This window comes from Lagenorhynchus albirostris, chromosome 13 (assembly GCF_949774975.1).
Source record: "Lagenorhynchus albirostris chromosome 13, mLagAlb1.1, whole genome shotgun sequence".
NCBI classification, from domain to species: domain Eukaryota; kingdom Metazoa; phylum Chordata; class Mammalia; order Artiodactyla; family Delphinidae; genus Lagenorhynchus; species Lagenorhynchus albirostris.
The window spans coordinates 8,898,761-8,922,191 of NC_083107.1; the positions used below are offsets into that span (position 1 = coordinate 8,898,761).

Below are 23,431 nucleotides of genomic sequence, written 5' to 3' on the forward strand. Positions count from 1 at the left end.
AGTGTGTGAGCCACTGCAAACTTGTGGCCCAGCCTACAAGAACTTGGGCAGGACCTGCCTGCAGTCCAAGCATCAGTTTCCTGTTACAGTGGTTTTGAGGTGATGAGGTCCAGGCCTGAGGCGAGGCTGGGGAGGGGGAGGAAGGTAGGGCCAGATTGTGGGCCCCTCCCAGGACCAAAGACCTTGGTGATGTGGGGTGAAGGGGTGGCTACTGGGAGGCTGTTAACTCAGAAGAGGTTAAGGGAGGGGAAGCAGGAAGCGGAGTTGATAATGGAGAATGGAGTCCCAGAACGTACTGGGACGGGAGTTCTGCGTTTAAAACTGAAAACATCTTCCGTAGCTCCCCCATTGCCCACAAGCTAAGATGTGCACGTTTCTTAGGGTGGGCTTTGTAAACACTGCCTGCCATGGGCTCCTAGGCCCTAGTTCCCATTGTCAGTATAGCCCTGTCACAGTCTGGCTGCATGCAGTATCGGTTTCCCTACCGGATAGAAAACCCCTTCAGAGCAGGAATTATGCACTATTCACCTTTGAATTCTCACTGCCTTGCAGAGGCCCGGCATATAATAGGATCAAGTAAATTTTAGTAAATTTATTTTTTGGAGAGAATATACAGAATCAGTTTTGTAGGGCTTCTCCTGGCCCAATGAGGTCAATTTGAGGTAAATTGGGGAGGGTTGAAGTCCCAGGTGTTCCCACCTGTCCCATGGGGGTTATATTTTCAAAAGGACCTGATGGAACATTTCTTCACGTGAGCACAGCTGGTCTTCGTGGGTGACCCTCTATCAAGAAAAAAAAAAATCATCTCTAAGGCCAAAGATGTCTGGATCCTCTTTAAAGGTGTGTTTTGCTTTTAATGGCTTCCGCTGTTAATCCCTTCTTCCTTACCTCCACTGCACCCCTTCCAAATTAAATTGGGAAAAAATTCCCTTAAGTCCTAGGAATGTTCCCCAAGAATCTATAGTTGATGTGTACCTATGGTTAGATGTTTAATGCTGGAGGGAGAAAAAAGCGTTGGTCTGGAAAATAGGTGTTCTGGGATGGAACCCCACCAGCCAACTCAGCAAGTCACTTTTTGTTTTGGCCACCATTTCCTCATCAGTAAAATTATGATTAGACTAGATTAGTATTTCCCAAAGTATATCCCATGGACTCCTGGTCTCCGGATATGCTCTCAGTAAAAAGGACTTGGTCAAGATAGGAAAGTTCTGCATTTGATAACCACCCTTTTGGAGATGAAGACACTAGCATGTTAAAGACTGATGAGGACTGCAACAGAGAATGCTGTTTAATTTTCCCATCATAATTGAGCACTGTTTGCCAAGAAACACCTGCTAACCCAACTCTCAGCGGACCAGGGAGAAATTCTGTTCTGATGTGTTATGGTTCCCTCCTGCCTGACCATAAGATAGTTTATTCCAGGCTATAAAATGGAAATAGAGTTGAGGCTTGTTTCTCCCTCTCACAGTAGGCTTGCCTAATCATAGGATGTTTTTTGCAGGTCTTTGTTTAGCTCACAAAAGCCCTAAGATTATTCAGTCTAAGCTGGTGAGCTCCAAAGTCGGGACCAGGCTCCAGGGCATCCCCACAGGTCCCGCCTCTGGCTTCCTCGAGCTCTCACCACCCTCCACTTACAACCCTGCCCTCAAATGTCTCCTTGAGAAACAGATTGGCTTGGGGAACGGCCTCCCACTCCTTCCTACTCCATTGTCTTTGCCAAAATAATAAACTTTTATTGAGTATTATTTTTTACTTTTATAGGAAAATTCCTATAGTGGTCAAAATAAACGCTCATTGTAATAAGTCAAACAACATATATGTTTAAGGAAAAAGTTGATTGTTGACAGTTTCATGTTTATCCTTTTTCTTCCTTTTTCTCTGCTCGGGTTTCTCAAGTTTAGTGCTATTGACATTTGGGGCTGGAAAATTACTTTCAGGGTGTTGTGGGGGGAGGTGCTTTCCCGTGTGCATTGCAGGATGTTCAGCGTCTGTGCCATTAGCACTCCCCAGTGGTGACAACCAAAAACGTCTTCAGTCATTACCATATGTCCCCTGGAGGGCAAAATTGCCGGATTGAGAATCACGACTCCATTCTCCTACAGTCATATTCAACAAATACACATATTGCGATGTTTCTTAAAAATATACAGAAATATAAATGAATAGAAAATAGAAAAATATATCACTATTATACAAATTATGAGTAAATTTCTTTTTTCACTTAGAAATATTTTGTGGGCATCACAAATCGACACATAGAGATCTGACTCATTTTATGTAGTTGCTGCATAATATTCCCTACTGTGAAAGTACTGCCTATGAATTTACCCAACCATTTTCCTCTTGATGAATATGCAGATGGTTTCTAGTTTTTTGCCTGTCAATGCTGGGATGCACATCTGCAGTATAAATAGCCTTATATTCTAGAGTCTTCATTTATGAGGAATGGGGTCAAAGGATGTGTACATCAAATATAAAAATAAATTCTGCCCAAAAAAACAAAAAAAATGTTATTGCAATATATAATATAAAAAATAGTGCAAAAATTTCTATACAGGGTAAGAACAAATCTATGCGCCTTCCAACCAGGTCAAGAGAGCTTTTTTTTCTTTCGTGGCCACACCGTGTGGTATGTGGTGCGCCCCCTGCAATGGAAGGGCGGAGTCTTAACCACTGGACAGCCAGGTAAGTCCCCAAGAGTCAAGAGAGTTTTGATAGTGTCTGTAAAGCTTTTTTTGTTTTTAAAGAAAGCTCTGCAGAAAATACGGCAAAATATTAATAATTTAAAAATCTACGTCATTAAAAAAAAAATTCTGTTTTCTCAAAAGTTTGAAGCAGTTCATGCTCCCACCAGCAGGGCACGTGAGTGCCGGTTCCCACCTCCACATGTGAGGGTTACCCACATTTTGCCAAGTCTGCCCACTGATGGATGGAAAATAAGATGCTGTTGGAGGGCCTTCCCTGGTGGCACAGTGGTTAAGAATCTGCCTGCCAATGCAGGCGACATGGGTTCGAGCCCTGGTCCGGGAAGATCCCACATGCCGCAGAGCAACTGAGCCTGTGCGCCACAACTACTAAGCCTGCGCTCTAGAGCCCGCGAGCGACGACTACTGAGCCCATGTACCACAACTACTGAAGCCCACGCGCCTAGAGCCCGTGCTCCACAACAAGAGAAGCCACCACAAGGAAGAGTAGCCCCCGCTCGCCGCAACTAGAGAAAGCCCGCGCGCAGCAACGAAAACCCAACGCAGCCAAAACTAAAATAAATTAATTTAAAAAAAAAGATGCTGTTGGAGTTCGTATTTAAGTTCCCTGAACTCTAAGGCAGCTGACCTTCATTTCATAAGTTTATTGATTATTTGCATTTCCTCGGCTGTGAACTGCTGGGCTCAGTTTCATTTTCTTTCAAACGGGCATACCACCTACCTCTGGAGCTCTTTTGAGGACTAAACGAGTTAACACAAAGTGCTCAGAACCATGCCTAACACATTGTAAGCGCTCAGTTAATGCTGGCTTAAAAACTGTCTATTCAAAACTACCATATGACCCAGCAGTTCCACTCCTGGGTATCTATCAGAAAAAAACAAAAACACTAACTTGAAAAGATACATGCACCGCAATGTTCATAGCAGCATTATTTATAATTGCCAAAATATGGAAGCAGCCTAAGTGTCCATCAACAGATGAATGGATAGAGAAGATGTGATATATATATATATAGATACATAGATACATAGATAGATACACACACACGTAACATACAATGGAATATTACTCAGCCATAAAAAAGAATGAAATTTTGCCACTTGCAGCAACATGGATGGACTTGGAGGGCATTATGCTAAGTGAAACAAGTCAGACAGACTGTATGATATCACTTCCATGTGTAATCTAAAAACTACAAAAACTAGTGAATATAACAAAAAAGAAGCAGACTCACAGATATAGAGAGCAAGCTAGTGCTTACCAGTGGGGAGGGGGAAGGAGGGAGGGGCAAGATAGGGGGAGGGGATTAAGAGGTACAAACTATTATGTTTTTATATAATAACATGTAAGGATATATTGTACAACATGGGGACTATAGCCAATATTTTATAATAACTATAAATGGAGTATAACCTTTAAAAATTGTGAATCACTATATTGTATACCTGTAACTTATAAAATATTGTACAGCAACTATACTTCAATAAAAAAAATTAAATCATTAATGAGTATTTTTTTAAAAACTGTCTATTCAGTACATTCATAGTTGCTTGTATTTACCTAAAGGAACTCTGGAAGGATACACAGGAAACCAGTACAAGTAGTTACCTCTGTGTCCATGTTGGGTGGGGGAGGGAACTGGGCCCTTGAGGACGGGGTGGATTGAGACTGTTCCCTGCAGGCCTCTTATACCATTTGGGGGTCTTGTTTTAACTGTGTGAATGTATTATCTGTTCAGAAATGAAATAAACATTTTAAAAATTGGCTATTCATATTATTTGGGGAGATTGTTTAATTGATTTGCAGAGACTCAATGTTAGGGAAGTTATATCAATTCCTTTCCATGGGCCAAGGCTGGTCACTATTCAAGAGTGGGTCAAATGTGGCTTCTGCCTTGAATCTATCACGAGGAATTGGAAGGGGGGAGGTTGTTCTTTACTTGGGCCAAGTTCACACAAGATTGAAGGAATGGGGTCAAAAAAAGGACTTAATCTGCATTTCTGTTGCCAGAAAGAGCAGCTCTGACTGGATCACAGAGGCCCCACCTCTTACAAAAGCAGATGCAGGACCAGTTTTTAATTATAACAAGGGGTGAGGGAGACAGTTGCGCGTGAGGCCTGGCCCCATCCTGCAGCATTCAGGGACAGCTCGGAGCCCCGGCGCCTCCTAGCGGGAGCTGAGGATCATGTGACCCAGGGGCTGAACCTCTGGCAGGCTGCTGGGGGCCAGGACCCTTCTGGTGGAAAAGCCAGGTCAGAACAAACTGAATGTTTTTGTGCAGATGCTGCAAACCCAAAATGGGTCACCTGGCGCCGTGTCAGCATGGGACCTGGCCGGGCTGAGGCTCAGAGGGATCCGAGGGAGCTTCTTATTTACTGTGTGTGTGTGTGTGTGTGTGTGTGTGTGTGTGTGTGTGTGTGTGTGTGTGTGTGTGTGTGTGTGTGTGTGTGTGTGTGTGTGTGTGTGTGTGTGTGTGTGTGTGTGTGTGTGTGAAATGAAAGCAGTCTGGTGAACCAGGGGGCAGTACAGGACACCTCACGCAGGAGAAAGGTGAATGGCCGCCCTTCCTCCTCCTCCCAGGACCCTTCTCTCGCCCACTGATCCCCCGGCCCAGCCCTGTAGAGCTCTGTTTATTCTTTCAAGGAGGAACCTGAGCCCCACCTGGGAAGTCCTAGTATTCCTCTCTTCCTCTACATCTACCTCTTCCTTCCCCCTCCCTCTGGGCCAAGATCTGTTGTTCCCAAGTCAGTTGGGGCCCCACTGCCCTGCATGGAAGAGATTAGAAGAGGACTGTTTGCAGAGGGTGCACAGGGTTTAGGGAACCCCAAGGGATGGTGAGGACCAGGGACGGCCATGGTGGGATGCTCTGACCACCTGGCAGGCAGTGTTGGCACGTGGTGACCACTGTAGCAGCAGGGGGCGCTGTGCCCGGGCCAGAGCCTGGCGGGGGCGGGAAGGGCCCCTGCTTCCCCAGCCTCGCTCTCCTCCCACCCTCCTCGCTGCCTGGCTGGCCACCAGAGGACAAGGGAGTCCCTGGATGTGGGCCATGGAGGTTAGCGCCCCCCAAGCAGAGAGAGCAGGGAGAGGGGTGGAGCGTGGACCTGGGGGACCAGGCAGGGAGTGACCAGCATAATTCTCCAGCTGGGACAATCCCTGCTCAGGTGGCTCAACCACACTGTCACCGACATTTTCAGCTCCTTGCTCCCTTGCCCACTGATCTCAACACTAAATTTACGCAACCGTGTTTTTTCTGCTTTCCTGCTTCCAAGGTGGCTAGCACTGCTGGAGAACGTCACACACTATGACAGGCTCGTGACTTGCCCTTGGCTGAGCCATTGTTATTGGAAGCTTGGCAGTTCTTTTTTTTTTTTTTTTTTTTGCAGTACGCAGAACTCTCACTGTCGTGGCCTCTCCCGTTGCAGAGCACAGGCTCCGGACGTGCAGGCTCAGTGGCCATGGCTCATGGGCCCAGCCGCTCCGCGGCATGTGGGATCTTCCCGGACCGGGGCACGAACCCGTGTCCCCTGCATCCGCAGGCAGACTCTAAACCACTGCGCCACCAGGGAAGGCCGCTTGGCAGTTCTTTTGCTCACTGTTCTTTCTTTCTTTCTTTTTATTGATTTATTTTTGGCTGTGTTGGGTCTTTGCTGCTGCGCGCGGGCTTTCTCTAGTTCCGGCGCGCGGGCTTCTCATTGTCGTGGCTTCTTTTGTCGTGGAGCACGGTGCTCAAGGCACACGGGCTTCAGTAGTTGTGGCACGTGCGCTCAGTAGTTGTGGCTGACAGGCTCTAGAGCGCAGGCTCAGTAGTTGTGGCGCACAGGTCTAGTTGCTCTGCGGCATGTGGGATCTTCCCAGACCGGGGCTCGAACGTGTGTCCCCTGCATTGACAGGCGGATTCTTAACCACTGCGCCACCAGGGAAGCCCTTGCACACTGTTCCTAAGCCCTAGCCCTACGCACTTATATTTTACTCAGCCTCCCTTCCCTCCTCTTCCTCTTTGACCCTCCTCTTCCCCTCCCTTCCTTCCTTCTCTCTGGTCTTGGAGGAACTGGGTCTCCCCTCCCCAGGGCTGCTTCTTCACCTGCCGGGCTCTTCCTCCTGTCCCTGCATCAGGCACCTTCTCTTGGCCTTCAAGCATGCTGAGACATCAGTCTTTCCTCCACACAGCGCCTCTCTGTCCTCAATCTGTCTTCTCGTTCCAGACTTCTTGCAAGAGTTGCTCCCTCCCTGAGTCTACATCTTCAGCAACCACTTACACATGGTCTCACCCAGCTGGCCTTCTGACCACACTGTGCCCTGAAATTCTGTCCTCCTATTTGCCAACCCCCAGACTCCTTTTACAACCTCGTTTTCTTAGATACCTTCCCAATATGAACCGCCTCCTCCTTGCCTCCCCGAAACTAAACTTCAAGGCTGCCTTTCAGCCTCTCTTCTTGGCTTTGCTCCTTCTGCTGGAGGCTGGATCTCAGCTGCCACTTCCTTGACTCAAGCCCCACCAGAGCCCTCTTCCCGCTCCCAGCCCACTCTCTCCAACTAAGCTGGCCACCCCCATCGGCACCTCGTGGTTGTTTAGGGACTGCAGAATCAAGTTATCCAAACTCACCATCTTTCCCCTCCAAGCGTCCTCCACCTCTCCCTCCCTGTCCACCTCTTCCCTGCTTACAAACCTTCAGGGACTCCCCCTCTCCTAGAGAATGAAGGCCGAATACCCCAACAAGTCTTTAAATCCTGCCTCTGCTGCCCTCGCCCTTGGCTTTCCAACCACGACTTATTCTTTGCTGTTTTACCAAAGGCCTCTCTGCTTTTTCCCTTTAGGGATTTTAGGACCAGTCCTGACACCTGCCTCCCAGGGTGGAGAGTTATTTGTTCCCCCATTGTGTTTTCTCATAGCACTTTAGACAAATCTAAGCAGCTGGGTTTGAATCCAGTGTCTCCTTTATTAGCTCTGTGACCTTGGCCAAGTAGGTTAATCTCTCTGAATCGCTATAAAATGGTAACCTGTAACCTCAGTCCAGAAATAACCCTACACATTAATGGTCAATTGATTTTCAACAAGGGTGCAAAGACGATGGGAGAAAGAATAGTTTTTTCCACAATAGGAAATGTCCAGAACAGGCAAATTCGTAGAGACAGAAAGTAGATCAGTGATTGCCAGGAGCTGGGGGAAAAGGGGAATGGGAGTGATTGCTAATGGGTTCTGATTTTTCTTTTGAGAATGTTCTGGAATTAGTGATAATGATTGCCAAACCTAGTGCATATACTAGAAACCACTTTAAAAGGATGATTTATGGTATATGAATTATATCTCAACTTTTAGAAATCAAGCCCCCCCAAAAAAGAAAGAAAGGTCCACTTCACAGGGTAGTTGTGAGGGTCAAATGAGGCAGCATATGGGAAATGGCTGTGTTGCCTTTGATGCTGAGAGAGTGGCTGTGTATCCACCTTTCTCTCCCACTAGAGTATGAGCTCCCCCTGGGCAGGACCTGCTGGACCACATCTTGTTCCTCTCTTTATCCAAGTACCTAGCATGGAGTCCAGCATGTAGTAAGTATTCAACAAATCCCAGTTGTCTCCATAAAAGAGAGCTATACTGCTTTTGTTTATTTTATTTTTTTATTTTATTTATTTATTTATTTTGGGGGGTGCTGTGGTGTGTGCATGCGGGATCTTAGTGCCCTGACCAGGAACTGAACCGCTCCCCCTGCAGTGGAAGCACGGAGTCTTAACCGCTGGACTGCCAGGGAAGTCCCCACGTGTTGTTTTTTTTTTTGGTACGCTGCTTTTGTAAGGCGATGGGAACACGTTATAGGTAAGCACACATGCATGTGAATACATTCAAAAAACGAGTTCATGAATCCACAGGGTTATTGGGGCAATTCATCTGAACTGGACACTTGTTCAGCTCAGAGTAAGCAGAAGATTCAAAGAAGGAGCTTCCAAAACGTTCTCCTCCCAGAATGACATCAGAGAGCCTGAGCTCAAATCATCCTCTAAATACAGGTCTAGAGGGCTTCTCTGGTGGCGCAGTTGTTGAGAGTCCCCCTGCCGATGCAGGGGACACGGGTTCGTGCCCCGGTCCGGGAGGATCCCACGTGCCGTGGAGCGGCTGGGCCCGTGAGCCATGGCCGCTGAGCCTGCGCGTCCGGAGCCTGTGCTCCGCAGCGGGAGAGGCCACAACAGTGAGAGGCCCGCGTACCACAAAATAAATAAATAAATAAATAAATAAATAAATAAATAAATACAGGTCTAAAGAATTAAAAAAACCACAGAAAAGTGACATGCCAAGGATAGCCCATGGTATATACCCTTTATTCAGTCCTCATCCTTGAATCTCAGTTCTGTCCCAGGAAGGAGTGTTTTAATCCCAAAAAGGCTCTGGGCCTGTCAGTGGAGTCTTGCACGGAGTCACCCTCACTGGTTTTTGTTTTGATATTATATGCTTCATCTACAGGAATAACTTTGTATTAGACCTCACCTCCTGAATTCTCTGTGGACTCTTAAAATCGACCTGGTTTCCAACTGAGCTCACTTTGGGTCCCCTCATCCAGTTCTTGGAATCTGTCCTCTGGGCTGACACACTGGGGTTCCCCTCCTGTCAGCGTGTGGTTCTTCCTCAGCAATAGTCGCCTGGGTGGCCCCTCTTGGGGCCTAGCCACCGACTCCCACGTGTAGGCTTGTTACTACCTTTTTTGGGACTCCCTGTTCCCAGCTCCTCCCATCTCTGTTTGGCCTCTGAATTGGATCCTGCTGAGGAAACCCCTTAGCCTGGCCCTTGAAGTCCTCATCAAGCTGGCTGTCGCCTATGAGTCCTGTACTGCCCCACTGATAGGTGACATTCCAGTCCTCAAATGTACCATTTGCATTCATGTCTTGGCACATTCCTCGCATGCTTTTTCCTCCTTTTGAAAATAAGTTGTCAATTCCAACTCAAACTTCAAGACTGTGGGGCTACGTTGTCTGTGAGGTCATCAGACTCCCCCCACCCCTCACCGGCAGGGTCTCATCCCACTCCTGTGTGCTCCAGAAGCATCAGGCACACCTCCACTATGGGGTTGATTACATTGCAGGGTAATTATCTTTTTGCACGTGGTTTGCATCTAGGCGGCTAAGGCATGGTAGGTGCTCAGGGTTTGTTGAATGATTACTGAGTGGACTAACGCTTTACACAGGACAATTGTTGAGCTGTCTTTTGCTGTACCTGGTTGTTGAAAACTTTGTTCATTTTGTTACGTAATACCCTTGTATAAAATCCCACATGAGAAATGACTTCTGGAATGGAAAATAAGGAAAAAATTTTATTTCCTCCTACCTCAGAGACTATATTATATAGAGAAGCATGTAGCCCTTCATGTTTCCCCCCTCTTTTTCTTGCTTCCAAGAAGCTCAGAGATAGATTTAATATTCATTCACATAATCACATTAGCCCTGTTGGCCAAAATTTGGGTCTTCTCCCTCATTGTGGTTTTGATTTTTTATCTTTTCTCTAATAAATCTTGAAATCAGTGTAGTGTGGAGGAAGAGGTATAGACTATGGAGTCAGAGAAACATGGATTTAGATGGTCTCAGTAACTAGCAGCTGTGCAACTTGGGCAACTTTCTTAACCTCTCCGAACCTCCAATTTCCCTTTTGTAGGGCCGTTTAAAAGGGTTAAATTACAACTCATATTGCGTATGCAGCACCTACTAGGTGATCAATAAATGATAATTACATGAAGTAGAAGTTATGGATGAATAAAATAATTGGAAGTGTCACTCCAGGCTGGCTTTTGGAAGAATAAGCAGCTACTCACGTGGCATGACTTGGGAAGGAGCAAGGCCAGCTGCCCTGAATCAGTCCCATCACTAGGGTGTGTTCAAAGGACTCTTAGGAACACAGTTCTTTAACTGGGCTAAGAGATCAAGTCACTAGGAGTGGGCGTGCATAGCAGGGAGTCCCCTGGAGCAGGGCCTGAGGGAACAGAGATCCCAGGAAGAGGAGCTGGAGGAGTAGAAGGAGGGGGAGGGAGAGGACAATGGGGCAGGTCCTCAGCAGCCCATGGCCAGGCCCTGCAGGGGTCTCTCCTGTAGTCCCTGAGCCACCCGAAGCAACCCTGTTGGCCAAACCTCTTTTTCTCTCTCCAGGGTCCTCTGGGAAGAATACAGAGGGCCTCAAGGACACAGACCCTGAACACAAGCAAAGAAGTAGGACAACAGGTCTCCAAAGTGAAGGCAAAACCCTGAGAGATGTGGGGAAAGACAGGTCAGTAGCAAGGAGAGCCCTGGGGTTAAATGCTGGCTCTCATAACCCCATGTATGGCCCTGGGCCAGGCAGGTGGCCTCCAAGCCTCAGTTTCTTCATCTGAAGAATGAGGGTAGCAGTAATGCCCTCCAGCCTGCTGTGAAGAGGTAAAATTGGGGGAAGCATCTATACACTGAAAAGGATTATTCTTGTGTAGGTTATTTTCAATTTTGCCTGTCTCTTTATCTTAAACTTTGAAATGATGCTCATTAAAATGGATCTAACCTATATATGTTTAAAACGGCAAGCGTTCTCCAAACAACAGTAAGGAGTTCAGATGGGATCTGTTCAACTTTTCCATTATCCCTTTTGACAACTGGAAGTCAGATGAATTAATGGGCCTGAACTCCTAGAGGTGATGATCAAAGGAAGTCAAAGCAGCAATGTTGCTGGGAAGGCCTCCTAGCACAGGAGGGCTGCTGCCTTCCCAGCCATCACATCCTGGCCCCAGAAGAGGGGGCTTGCTCACAGTATGGGCTTAGCCAGAGTTCCAGCAGCAGCTCTCCACCATCCTGCCTGAAAAACCACACAAGAGGATGATTAGTTACTCATGATGCCTAATTAAAAATCAGTTCTCCAAAAAAAAAAAAAAAAAATCAGTTCTCCAGAAGAGTAGGATGTGGGTTTTAACTGATGGCAGGACTGGCGGAGGACAAAGAGGAATAATGTGTAAATGGCCCAAATCAATGCCAGGCATGGGGTAGGGGCTCAACCGGTATTTGTTGAGTGTGAGTCTGAGGGCCAAGGCCCTCCAAAGCGCGTGCACACAGACATTCACACACAATCAGGGACAGATCCATTCGCAAAGCAAAACGTGGCGAACCATAACAATGGATGGTGGTTACGAGCGCAGTGCTCCCAACACACAAGGCCTGTAGTGTCTCAACTTTAAAAAGAACCGAAGTGCTAGGACGACCAGGTCTGGAATCGAATCTTGACACCGCCCCCTTCTGTCCGTGTGCCTTTGGCAAGTGGCCCTTTCCCCCGGGGCCTTGGTGTCCTCATCTGTAAAACGGACACCATCGTGCCCAGATAAGGATTCAGCGATTTACTGAATTTACTAAGGGTCAGCGTGGGGAGGCAAGCCGTTGCTGGCGGGAGCCAGGGCTGGTGCCGGGAGCGCGCCTGCGAGGCCGCCTGCAACCTCTGGGGGGCGCGCACGTGGTGCGCACGTGGAGGGAGTTGCGCACGCGGCCCGGAGGCTGGGCGCGCAGGGAGCAGCGGTCCCGGAAGCTGTTACTAGAGGTCAGTGGCTTGCTGAGGTCGACCTTGAGGTGCTGGGAGGCCCCCGCAGTCCAGGAGGTAGGGACCTGCGCCTGTCCCCGGCCGGCCCGCCGGTCCTGCGTCCTCCACCCCCACCATCTTGGAGTCCTGTGCCCGCTCCCTTTCCCCGCTAGCCGGCCCTGTCCCCTGCCACCCTCCCGGGCCTCCTGAGCCCTGCCCTTCGTGACGAGGGCTCCCTGTGCCGACTTCCTCCCGCAACTCAGGGAGTAGGCCGGCCAGCTCCGTTTTACAGGTGAGGAAACTGAGGCTGAAGGTCCTCGAGAGGCGCATGGTGGCCACACAGTAACTTCCCCGCTGGGACTCTGGTCGGTCCCAAGCCCCGTGTCGGTCAGCTGTCCTCCCGTCTTGTGCTGTCATGGATTTCTTTGTTCCACGTGTGCATTTGCGTTTGACTCTGATCTGAGCACAGGGATGGCCCGGATGAAGACAGGCCAGGCGCTCCTCTCCCCGGGTGGCACGGTCACCAAGGCATGGTTCGCTTTGTTGCAGTGGAGATGTCTTCAAGCCAATTTGGAATTGGTTTGTGTTTTGATTGATTTGGTAGTTTGTTGTTGTTGTTTGCGCGTTTGTTTTTCATGCTCCCCAGGGCACAAAGGGTCGCTGTCGTTTTTCTTTCCAGAAAGGCTGTCTGTTCCCGCCCCTGCCCAGTCTGACGGATGTGTGGTTTATGATATTGGAGACTGTTTGGCTTTTCTTTGTGGATAAAACTCATCTTGTTTCGTCTTTCAAATAGTGAGCTGAGTCCTTGCTGACCAGAGCCTCTGCCCTCACTAACATTCCTGAGCTATTAAATATTTGTTTAAAGGGACAGACATAAAGCATGGTGTTAGGAATAAGGCATCTTGAAGAAATGATCTTCATAAAAGCACAATAGTTGTAATATTCTGAGTTAATCTTGGATCTTAATGTATCAAGGCTCAAAGCACTATGGAGTCCGTAATTATTTGCCCTGGTGGTCACACTTTAAGACAGATTATTTTATTTTTCTTGTAGCCTGGAAAGTAAAAGAACAAAAAAGTGAGGTGATATGTTGAAATCAAATGTGAGAACATGATGAAGAATGGGAGAGGCTGGGGATGGAGGCTGATAAAGGCTTTGGACTTGGGTTTGCAGGACTTGGGGTCCTGCAGTGGGGTACGTTTGACAGACGGAGCCCCAGTCCCTGGCCTGCACTGGGGAGGTGGGAACATGGCCGAACCAGGGGGCTGTGCTCTAAGATGGTCTCCTTAATGTGGAAAAAATTGAGCGAGATTGAGGAGGAACAGGACTTGGATGGTTGGGTGTTGCGGGCTTGCAGGGGAGACAGCGGAAGAAGAAGTAAAGTTTAGACGATAAGTGTGTCTTTCCATTGGACTGGAGCAGGGCCTTCACATCATTGCTTTTGTCCCCTCCAGTGTTCCCGTCTCGACACCTAGCACACAGCGCTCGGAGCCTGTCAGACTAACCAGAATTATCGTTTTTAATTGGTTCTAGTATGCATCTTTGCTCACGTTTTAACAGCTCGATGTTGAGCTGGGTCCCACGGTGGATGGTGTCTTCCTCTGTGCCGTCGTTCATCCGGCAGCTTTTTGTCTTTCTTAGTTGCACAGGAAGTCACAGTGCTCTTAAAATGTTAGCTCTGATGAATTGCAGGTTTCAGAGCTGGAGCCTCAGGCAGAAAAGATGACCTGTTATCAGACTGTGTTTCTCTACTGTGGCTCATTTCTTCTTCTTTGAAAATGCTAATGTTTTCAAGGAACTCAAGGGAGGGGGTTGGTCAAAGCCAAGAACAATAGGTACAAGTAAGAAAAATGTATTACTTTGTGGGTTGGAGAGGGAAGAAACAGCTGGTGGATGTGTCTTCTTTGCAGGGAAAATTGGACTGCTGTATAACCACCGGCAGAGCAATACCTTTGAGGGGCAGGTGCTTTACGGCAACCAGCCTTAGCTGCCCGCTGAGCAGGCAGCCCCAGCCCATAAGCCTGCTCATGACCAGCCAATCTGAACACACCTTTTGGGACAGTGGGGCCCAGGCTCCATCATCTACTGGGGTCTTGGTGACCCCGGGTCTGTCTCTTGGCAGATACCTCCCAGTGCTGCAAGTTCAAGGGCAGAGGCCCTATCTTCCCCTTCCTTGGTATCCCAGGGCTCAGCACAAGACCTGACACATCAGAGATGCTAAATTGGGTTTTGCTGAGCAGAACTGTACTGGACAAGTTGGGGCAAGTTGTCTTTCTGGTGCCTAGGTCAGTCTTCATCTCGTAGGAATCATGTTCTGGGTCAAGGTTCCGTTTCACAGCCCTCAATCCTCCCTGCAGCTGCTTCGTGAGTTACTGGTTTTGTGAGCTAACCTGGCCACTGTCTTTCTCTCCAGCCCCCATCTCTCTTATTTCTAACTCTTGGCTTTCAGAATGAGCTTTTGGGACCTAGTCCTCTTATAAATTAGAACCTGTTTCTGTGTCAGCTCTCTTGGTGACATTGCTCCCAGGGAGCCTGACTGGTTAAGCTGCAACATAGCGGGATCCCAGCTGGTGCAGCAGGTTGTCTGTGCTGGGTTTGGCGTTTAAACAGGTGAGCAGGTCTCAGCCTGGGGAGAGCTACAGAGGTGAGAATCTCCTAGAAACACAGTCTGTAGTTCGCCTTCTGCTTTGTCTCCAGAGAAGACATGAGCTGGACCCTGGGGACCTCAGGATCTGCCAACCTTGACGCCTGCTTCCCATCCCTGCCCTGGCTGACCTTATGTGCTCCTTCTAGAATGAGATGCTTTGAGCATGCAAAACGTCGTTTCTCGGCCTGCTTCGAGATTGTCTGCGGGTGGTTTGTACAGAATCGGAGACTTTCAGGAGAGTTGTTCTCTCTCTTCTTTGGCTGCCTCTCAGGCCTTCAGGGGAGGGTTACACTTGGCCTGAGAATGTAGCCACTGCCGGTGCCACCACCAGTTTGCCAGTTTTATTCTTTTAATCTTTGAAGGTGACTCTGGGGATGTTTTTGTGGTAAAAGTCTAGTGATCTTCCAGGCTTCCATTTGATTTGTGAGAAGTACTGGTTATTACTGTAAGATTTTTGCAAAATTTGAAGTTATTAAAAACAAACAAAAACTAGTTTTCAACCATTCCCATAAAAATTGTTTCAGGCAAGAATCAATGGATGCTAAAACTAGGAAATGAAAGTATGATGAGAAACAGGATGTTTACATAGTCTCAAAGCATCTTCCCATAAGATGTTAATTAATTACAAAGGGAAAATTGTAATATTATGGTGGAGAAACCTGGCAGATACCACCTTCGCCAAGTGATGAAAGTTAGCAACGTCAGTAATGGGACAAATTGACATCTGTGCCTTCGAATATGAGGCTCTGAGAAGGACTCAGCGTCACATCTGTGTGTTCCTGCCCCAAACATATAACCTGAACCCAGTTGTGAGGAAACATCACACAAACCCAAGTGTACAGAATCTACCAAGTAACTAGCCAGTACTCTTCCAACAGTGTCAAGATCACATATTTACACACACACACACACACACACACACACACACACACATGCACATACATTAGAGAGAGGTAATGATAAAGCAAGTATAATGCAGTGTTAACATTTGAGAAAGTTGGATGAAGGGCATGTGGAATTCTTTGTGTTATTTTTGTAATGTTTTGTAAGTCTGAAATTATTTCAAAATAAAAAACAGAGAAGACTGGTTCTCACAGTTCTTTCCAAAAAGAATTATAGATGTGGGAACTATAGATGTATTATAGATAAAATATGCTATGTGTTTTTGGCAGGGAGAGCTTGACAAATCTAAATGTTTTTCATAGTGTGGTAGCATCAAAGTTTTGTGTATCCTGGTAGATATCTGACATAAAAGAGTGTTTATGTCCTTCAAAAGCATGTACGAGAATATTCATAGCCACCTTATTATTCATAATACCTTGAAATAAGAAACAACCTAATCGTCTATCAAAAGGAGAGTGGGTAAAGAAGTTGTGATGGGGACTTCCCTGATGGTCCAGTGGGTAAGACTCTGCACTCCCAATGCAGAGGGGCGCAGGTTTGATCCCTGGTCGGGGAACTAGATCCCACATGCATGCCGCCACTAACAGTGTGCATGCCGCAACTAAGAAGCCCACATGCCACAACGAAGATCCCATGTGCTGCAACTAAGACCCGGTGCAGCCAAGATAAATAATAAATAAATATTAAAAAAAGAAGTTGTGATGTATTTATATGGAGTACTATACAATAACGAAGATGAATGGACAGCAGCAACATGCAACAACATGGATGAATCTCAATGTTAATCAACATTAATGTTGAGCAAAATATAATCAGACCCAGAAGAGCACCAAATGTATGATTCTGTGTATCTAAACTTCCAAAACAGGCAAAATAATTGATGGTGATAGAGGCAACGTATTGTTATCTTTGGAGTTATTGACTGAAGGAGGTATGAGAGATCCTTCTAGGGTGTGAGAAATGTTCAATGTTTTGATCTGGGTGGTAATTACATATATGTATATAAAATCATCAAGCTCAATACTTAAGATTTGTGCACCTTATCTAAGTTATACACCAATAACAATTTAAATGTATCTTGTATGGATTATAGATCCAAGTATGAATTGTAAATAACAGAAATTCTAAAAGTTGACATATGAGGATATGTTTGTGACTTTGAGCTAGAGGAAAATTTCTTAAACAGGATGCAGAATGTGCTAAATATAGAAGACACTGTTGATAAATTAGTCTACAGTAAACTTACAAACTTCTTTTAAACACACCATTAAGAGAGTGAAAAGACAAGCCATCTAGTGGGAGAAAATATTTGCAGCACATGTAACTGACAGAGGGTTCGCCTTGAGAATATATGAAGAATGCCTCCAGATGAAGAAATTTTGAAAAGGACAACTCAATAGGAAAATGGGCAACAGGCACTTTATGAAAGAAAATATCCAGGAGGACAATGCAATAGGAAAATTCGCTCCATCTCATTATAATTGGGGAAGTACAAATTGAACAATGCAATGAGAAACTAGTACACACCTCCTAGGATTGTAAACATTGAAAAGACTGACGTTCTCAAGTGTTGGCAAGGGTAGAATGAGGGGAACTGATAAATGGCTGATAGGAGGGTAAATTCATCCTACCACTTTGAAACCGTTTGGCCTTTGCTACCACAAATGGACATAACTATTTCGTGACCCGCCAGTTCGACACCTAGGTGCGTTCCCAACAGAAATGCATGTGACTGGGTGTGTGGGTGTGTGGCTCTGTGTGTACAAAAGGCGAGTATAACAACGTTCATGGAAGCATTATTCATAGTCAGAAACTGGAAACAACAAAGATATCCATCAATAGTAGAAGAGTTGAGCCTGTATTCATACAACAGAACACTACAGAGCAATGAAGACGAACGTGCACAAACATAACACTGACCAAAAGAAGCCAGACACAGAAGAATCCATGCTGTGCGATTCATTTATGCATTATTCAAAAAACAGGCGAGACGAATCTATGGAAGTCCTACCTTTTGAGCAGAGGGGAGGGGTCCTGACTGGGAAGCAGCGTGAGGAGGACCCTGGGGTGCTGGTATATGCTATTTTTTGGACTTAGGTCATGGTTGCCTGGGTGTGTTCACTTGGTGAAAATTCATCAAGCTGTATTCTTACCCTGGTTCCCTTTTCTGCATGTATATTGTCCTTTAAAGTTGATTAATTTGATTTGTCCCTGGTGTAGTGATGTTTGGTATATTGCATGTCACAATGGGCTGAACTGTGTCTCCCCCGCAGATTCTTGCGTTGCAGCCCTTACCCTCAATGTGATGGTATTTGGAGATGGGGCCTTGGGAGGTAATTAGGGTTAGGTTAGGTCATGAGGGTGGGGCCCATGCCGGGATTAACATCCTTAGAAAGAGACCACAGTGCACACACAGGCTCGCTTTCTACCGGCTCCCATCCTGTGAGTGTACAAAAGAAAGATCGAGAGAGATGGCAGCCTCCCGTGAGGCAGAAGAAAAGGCCTCAGAATATAACCTACCAGCCAGCACCTGGGTCTGGCTCTGCCAGCCGTCAGAGCTGTGAGAAATAAATCTGTGGTTTAAGCACCCCCCAGCCTATGGTATTTTGTTAAGGCGGCCCAAGCCGACATATAAGCATACGATAGCATCGACTAGTTTTCTGAGCTTCCTTCTGGGCTGGGCCCTGGGCTAGGCGCTGGGGTAGGGAGATGAGACTCCGTCTGTGCACTCAGGTGACTCAGGAAGAGCTGGGACTCCCCAGTGTGGTGATGAAGGTGCAGAGGAGGGGCTGAGAGACCGTGCCGCTTCCTCACTCAGCAAGGACAGCCACCCACCTAGCCCACCTCACCGTGCTCCCGCCCTGCGCCCTGCGCTCCATCTGAGCCCGGAACTGCTGAGCTGTCATGGACCAGAGCGTGCTGCTTGTCATGATCTTGAAATTGGAACAGCAAAAGCCATCGACTCTGGACTGGAACAAAGGCTGTGCTGTTTTTCCTAAACGTAGTGGGCTCCGCATTGTTCGGAAGACACAGAAAGCACTTGTGCTCAGAAAAGAAACCGATTTAAAAAGGAGAACATAGCCTCTCCTCCCACCCCCTCACCCCTCCCACCCCCGTTGCACGCAGCTTTTTCTGCATGGATTTGGTCTCATTATATCAGCGGTTTCTGATTCTTTTTATATTTTATCATCTCCATGGACTTCTGCTCACCAGACCATTTGCTTGGTTTAGGCAAATGTTCTAGACTCAGCTTTGCACTGAGAACCTCAAATAAAAGTGTTTTTAGAAAGAGTAGCTGTAATTGCCCCCCAAATTCCCAGAAGGCATTATCATTCACATAGAATTTCTGGAAGATTTTAGTGATACTTTTTATTCTTTGGTTTTCTTTTCCTTCTTGCTTCTTGATCAGCATCTACAATGTGAACAGCTTTGACCATGTTTCCCAGCTTCCTGTTACTGAAGTCCTCTGCCCTCTCAGAATCTTCAACTTCATCGACAGCGGTGACCTTTAGTTTTACTCTCCTTGTACTTACTTTCTTTTTAAAAAAAGTTTTACTGAGATAAAATTCACATACCACACAACTCACCCATTTAAAGAGTATAGTTCATAGAGCTGTGCAACCATCGCCAAAGTCAATCTTAGACGTTTTCGTCACCCCAGAAGAAACCCAGCATCCCTGAGCTCTCACCCCACCTTCCCTCCTCTCTCCCAGCCCTAAGCAACTAGGAATCTGCTTTGTGTCTCTATGACTTGCCTATTCTGGACACTTCGTATAAATGGAACCCACAACATGTGCTCCTATGAGTCTGGCTTCTTTGCTTGCTATGGTGTTTTTGAGGTCCATCCATGTCATAGCGTGTCTCAGTACTTCATTCCTTTTCATGGCCAACAATATCCGTGATATGGATATAGCACATTTTGTTGATCCACTCAATGACTGATGGGCACTTCGGTTGTTTCCACTTTTTGGCTGTTGTGAATAATGCTGCTGTGGACATCCGCGTGCAAGATGTTGTGTGGACACATGTTTTCATTTCTCTCGTGTACATACCTAGGGATGCTTTTGTTGGGTCATGTGGTACCTCTGTGTTTAATCATTTGAGGAACTTCCAGGCTCTTTTCCAAAGCCCTTTTCCGTGTATTATCAGTAAGCAAAGGGAATATTTTATTGCTCTTTGACTTCTGCAGAATTTTGAAATTTTACTCCTGACCAACTTTGCAGTTTGTCTGTTAAAATGCTTCCATGGGGGCTTCCCTGGTGGCGCAGTGGTTGAGAGTCCGCCTGCCGATGCAGGGGACACGGGTTCGTGCCCCGGTCCGGGAAGATCCCACATGCCGTGGAGCAGCTAGGCCCGTGAGCCATGGCTGCTGAGCCTGCGCGTCCGGAGCCTGTGGTCCGCAATGGGAGAGGCCACAACAGTGAGAGGCCCGTGTACCACAAAATAATAATAAAAATAAATAAATAAAATGCTTCCATGAAAAAGCTGGAGGTGTCATCAGCATGCTTAGACCTTCGCCCCACATATGTCTCATCCTCTGTGAGCACTGCTGGGGGGATCCGGGTCTTAGTCCCCAGTTTTCTCAGGAATGGAGACATTTTCCACTAGATGCATTGTTACTTATGGACCAAACAGCTTTTCAGATATTCTGGCTATAAGAGCAATTTTTTTTTTTTTTTTTTTTGCTGGTGTTTACCTGTCATCTCACATATTAAACCATTGAGAGTTCAGATAGAAGATTCCTCACAGTTTTTGTTTGCCTGAGCTGATGTCTGGGCTATCCACTGTGATCATGCTGATGTCAAGGCCATATTGGCAGTAAAATGATGTCCGAATCAAGAACATGGGAAAGACCTGGGACTTTCAGTATCATCCTTTCTGATACACATCAAGAATTTTCAGCATTCTTAGACGCCTCTACTCCCAGCCTCCACCTTGCACAGAGCTCAAAGGCACGTAATAATGTGCTGCCAAAGGCACGTAAATTGTGATCCCCTAAAATTCATATGTTGAAGTCCTAACCCGCAGCACCGCACAATGTGACTGTATTTGGAGATAAGGTCTTTAAAGAGGTCATTAAGGTTAAATGAGGTCATTGAGAGTGGGCCCTAATCCAATATGACTGGGGTCCTTAGAAGAAGAGGAGCTTAGGACACAGGCATACAGAGGAGAAACCATGTGGATGACACAGGGAGGAGAGAGCCATGTGCAAGCCAAGGAGACAGGTTCAGAAGAAACCAACCCTGCAGACACCTTGATCTTTGACATCTAGCCTCACAGAATTGTGAAATAAATGTCTGTTGTTTGAGCCGCCCAGTCTGTGCTACTTGTTACAGCAGCCCAAGCTGACTAATACATGCACCTTGATGCTCCTTCACCCTGACACCCTGCCTGCTGTCTTGTTGCGGGCCTGATGGACAACTGCTCTCCTATTTCCCAGACCGTATCCTCTGCTTGGCTCATCCTGAAGCCTCCATTCTGGCTCCCTTTCCACTGGGCCCCACCCTCGTCCTTCTTGTTTCCCCAGGGCCAAAGGGGCCTCCTAGGTAGAAGGCACACCATGGCCCAAGTATCACCCCACAGCAGGAGGAAAAAATGCCACTGGGGGGCTCCTATCAAGACTTGAACCCCCGCTGCTCCCACTTCTCCTTTACAAGGGAAAGTTCAGTGATTTCTTAGCACTTGCCAGGGTCCTCATTGAGGGCAGAACTGGGAAGGCCAACAGTGGACACCTTATATACAGAGATGGCTTAGATTATCCCAGAAGCATTTTCATTTCATTTAACAGAATTTGTAGTGTTTTCCTCCAGATGATTTCTAATGTGGAAATAATTTTATATGTTGAAAAGTCTCAATATTTGCTAAGTGGAAGCTGGTGTTGTTTGTCAGATTAGGTTTATGGAGGTATAACTTACATCCAGTAAAATTTACCCTTTCTAGATGTGCAGGTCCATGAGCTTTGACAATCGTATGTAGTTTTTGAGGAACCACCACCACAGTCACGATAGAGAACGCTTTCATCACCTTCTAAAGATGCCTCATGTGTGAACCTTTGCCCAGCAATGGCTTCTGAGCAGAGGAGGTGACACGATTGAGTTGATGCTTAGGAAGGTTGAATCAGAAGCAATTTTCAAGAAGGACTGGGAGGAAGAGTGATTATTTTTTAAGGCAGAAAAACTAGAAAAAAAATCCCACTGGCAAGTGGGAGGATGGGCAATCCTGGGCAACACCTCCTGAAGGCCCAAAGGAGGGCAGGATGTCAGAACCAGGACAGGATGATTTTTAGTGCCATCCTTATCTCAGTGGTCCCCTTAAGGCTTCTGATGCTGCCCTCCAGTGCTTAGATAGGCACAAATTTAGAACATTTTATTATTTAAACAATTTTGCAAAAAATTACAGCCGTAACTCCTTCACTTAATATGGTTATTTCATATTTCTGTAATTTTTTTCTTTTTTTTATAAGTTTTTTTTTTAATTTATTTTTAGCTGCATTGGGTCTTCATTGCTGCATGCTGGCTTTCTCTAGTTGCAGCGAGTGGGGGCTACTCTTCTTTGCGGTGTGCAGGCTTCTCATTGCGGTGGCTTCTCTTGTTGCAGAGCACAGGCTCTAGGCTTACGGGCTTCAGTAGTTGTGGCACGTGGGCTCAGTATTTGTGGCTCGCGGGCTCTAGAGCGCAGGCTCAGTAGTTGTGGCACATGGGCTTGGTCACTCTGTGGCATGTGGGATCTTCCCAGATCAGGGCTCAAACCCGTGTCCCCTGCATTGGCAGGGGGATTCTTAACCACTGCACCACCGGGAAGTTCTGTTTTTTTTCTTTTTAATTCATGACTTCTACCAAGTTGTGTTGACCTCTACTTACTTGACATTATTTTGCATACACTTTTCCCCCATGTATAATTTATATATTTATTTATCTTTGATTGTGGTAAAATATACATAAGACTTACCATTGTAACCATTTTAAAGTGTATAATACAGTGGCATTTGGTACATTCACGGTGTTGTGCAAGTGTTAGCGCTGTCTAGTTCTAGAGCATTTTCATGATCCAAAGAGGAAAGCTTACACATTAAGTAGTCACTCCTCATTCCTCCTCCCCTCCCCCCACCTCCCACAGCACCTGGCAACCACTAGTCTACTTTCTGTCTCTGTGGATTTGCTTACTCTGGGCATTTCATATATAGAGAATCATATATATGATTCTTTTGCGTCTGTCTTCTTTCACTTAGCATAACGTTTTTGAGGTTTATCCATTGTCATAGCGTGTATCAGTGCTTCATTCCTTGTTGTGGCTCAATAATATTCCATTGTGTGGATATACCACATTTTGTTTATCCGTTCAGTAGCTGATAGGCATTTGCATTATTTCCACCTTTCGGCTATGTGAAGAGTGCTACTGGGAACATTCACATGCAAGGATTTGTCTGAGAACCTGTTTTCACTTCTTTTGGGTATATACTTAGGAGTGGAATTCCTGCGTCATTTGGTAATTCATATGGTAATTCTATCGTTAACTGAGGAACTGCCAACCTGTCTTCCACAGTGGCTGTACCATTTTTTACATTCACAACAGCAATGTATGAGGGTTCCAATTTCTCCAGTCCTCACCAACACTAGTTATTTTTTGTTTTTGTTTTTGGTGATAGACATCCTGGTGGGTGTGAAGTAGCATTT

The 23,431-nt window shown here is 46.4% G+C and overlaps 1 protein-coding gene across 1 annotated transcript in view; it reads left to right on the forward strand.

The window, feature by feature from the left end:
• The first annotated feature begins 12,679 nt into the window (after positions 1 to 12,679).
• Positions 12,680 to 23,431, forward strand: part of FAM178B (family with sequence similarity 178 member B) — a 94,770-nt gene continuing 84,018 nt past the window's right edge. The window contains 1 exon segment of the mRNA XM_060170005.1: positions 12,680 to 12,736. Coding sequence (XP_060025988.1) covers positions 12,680 to 12,736 — 57 coding nt within the window.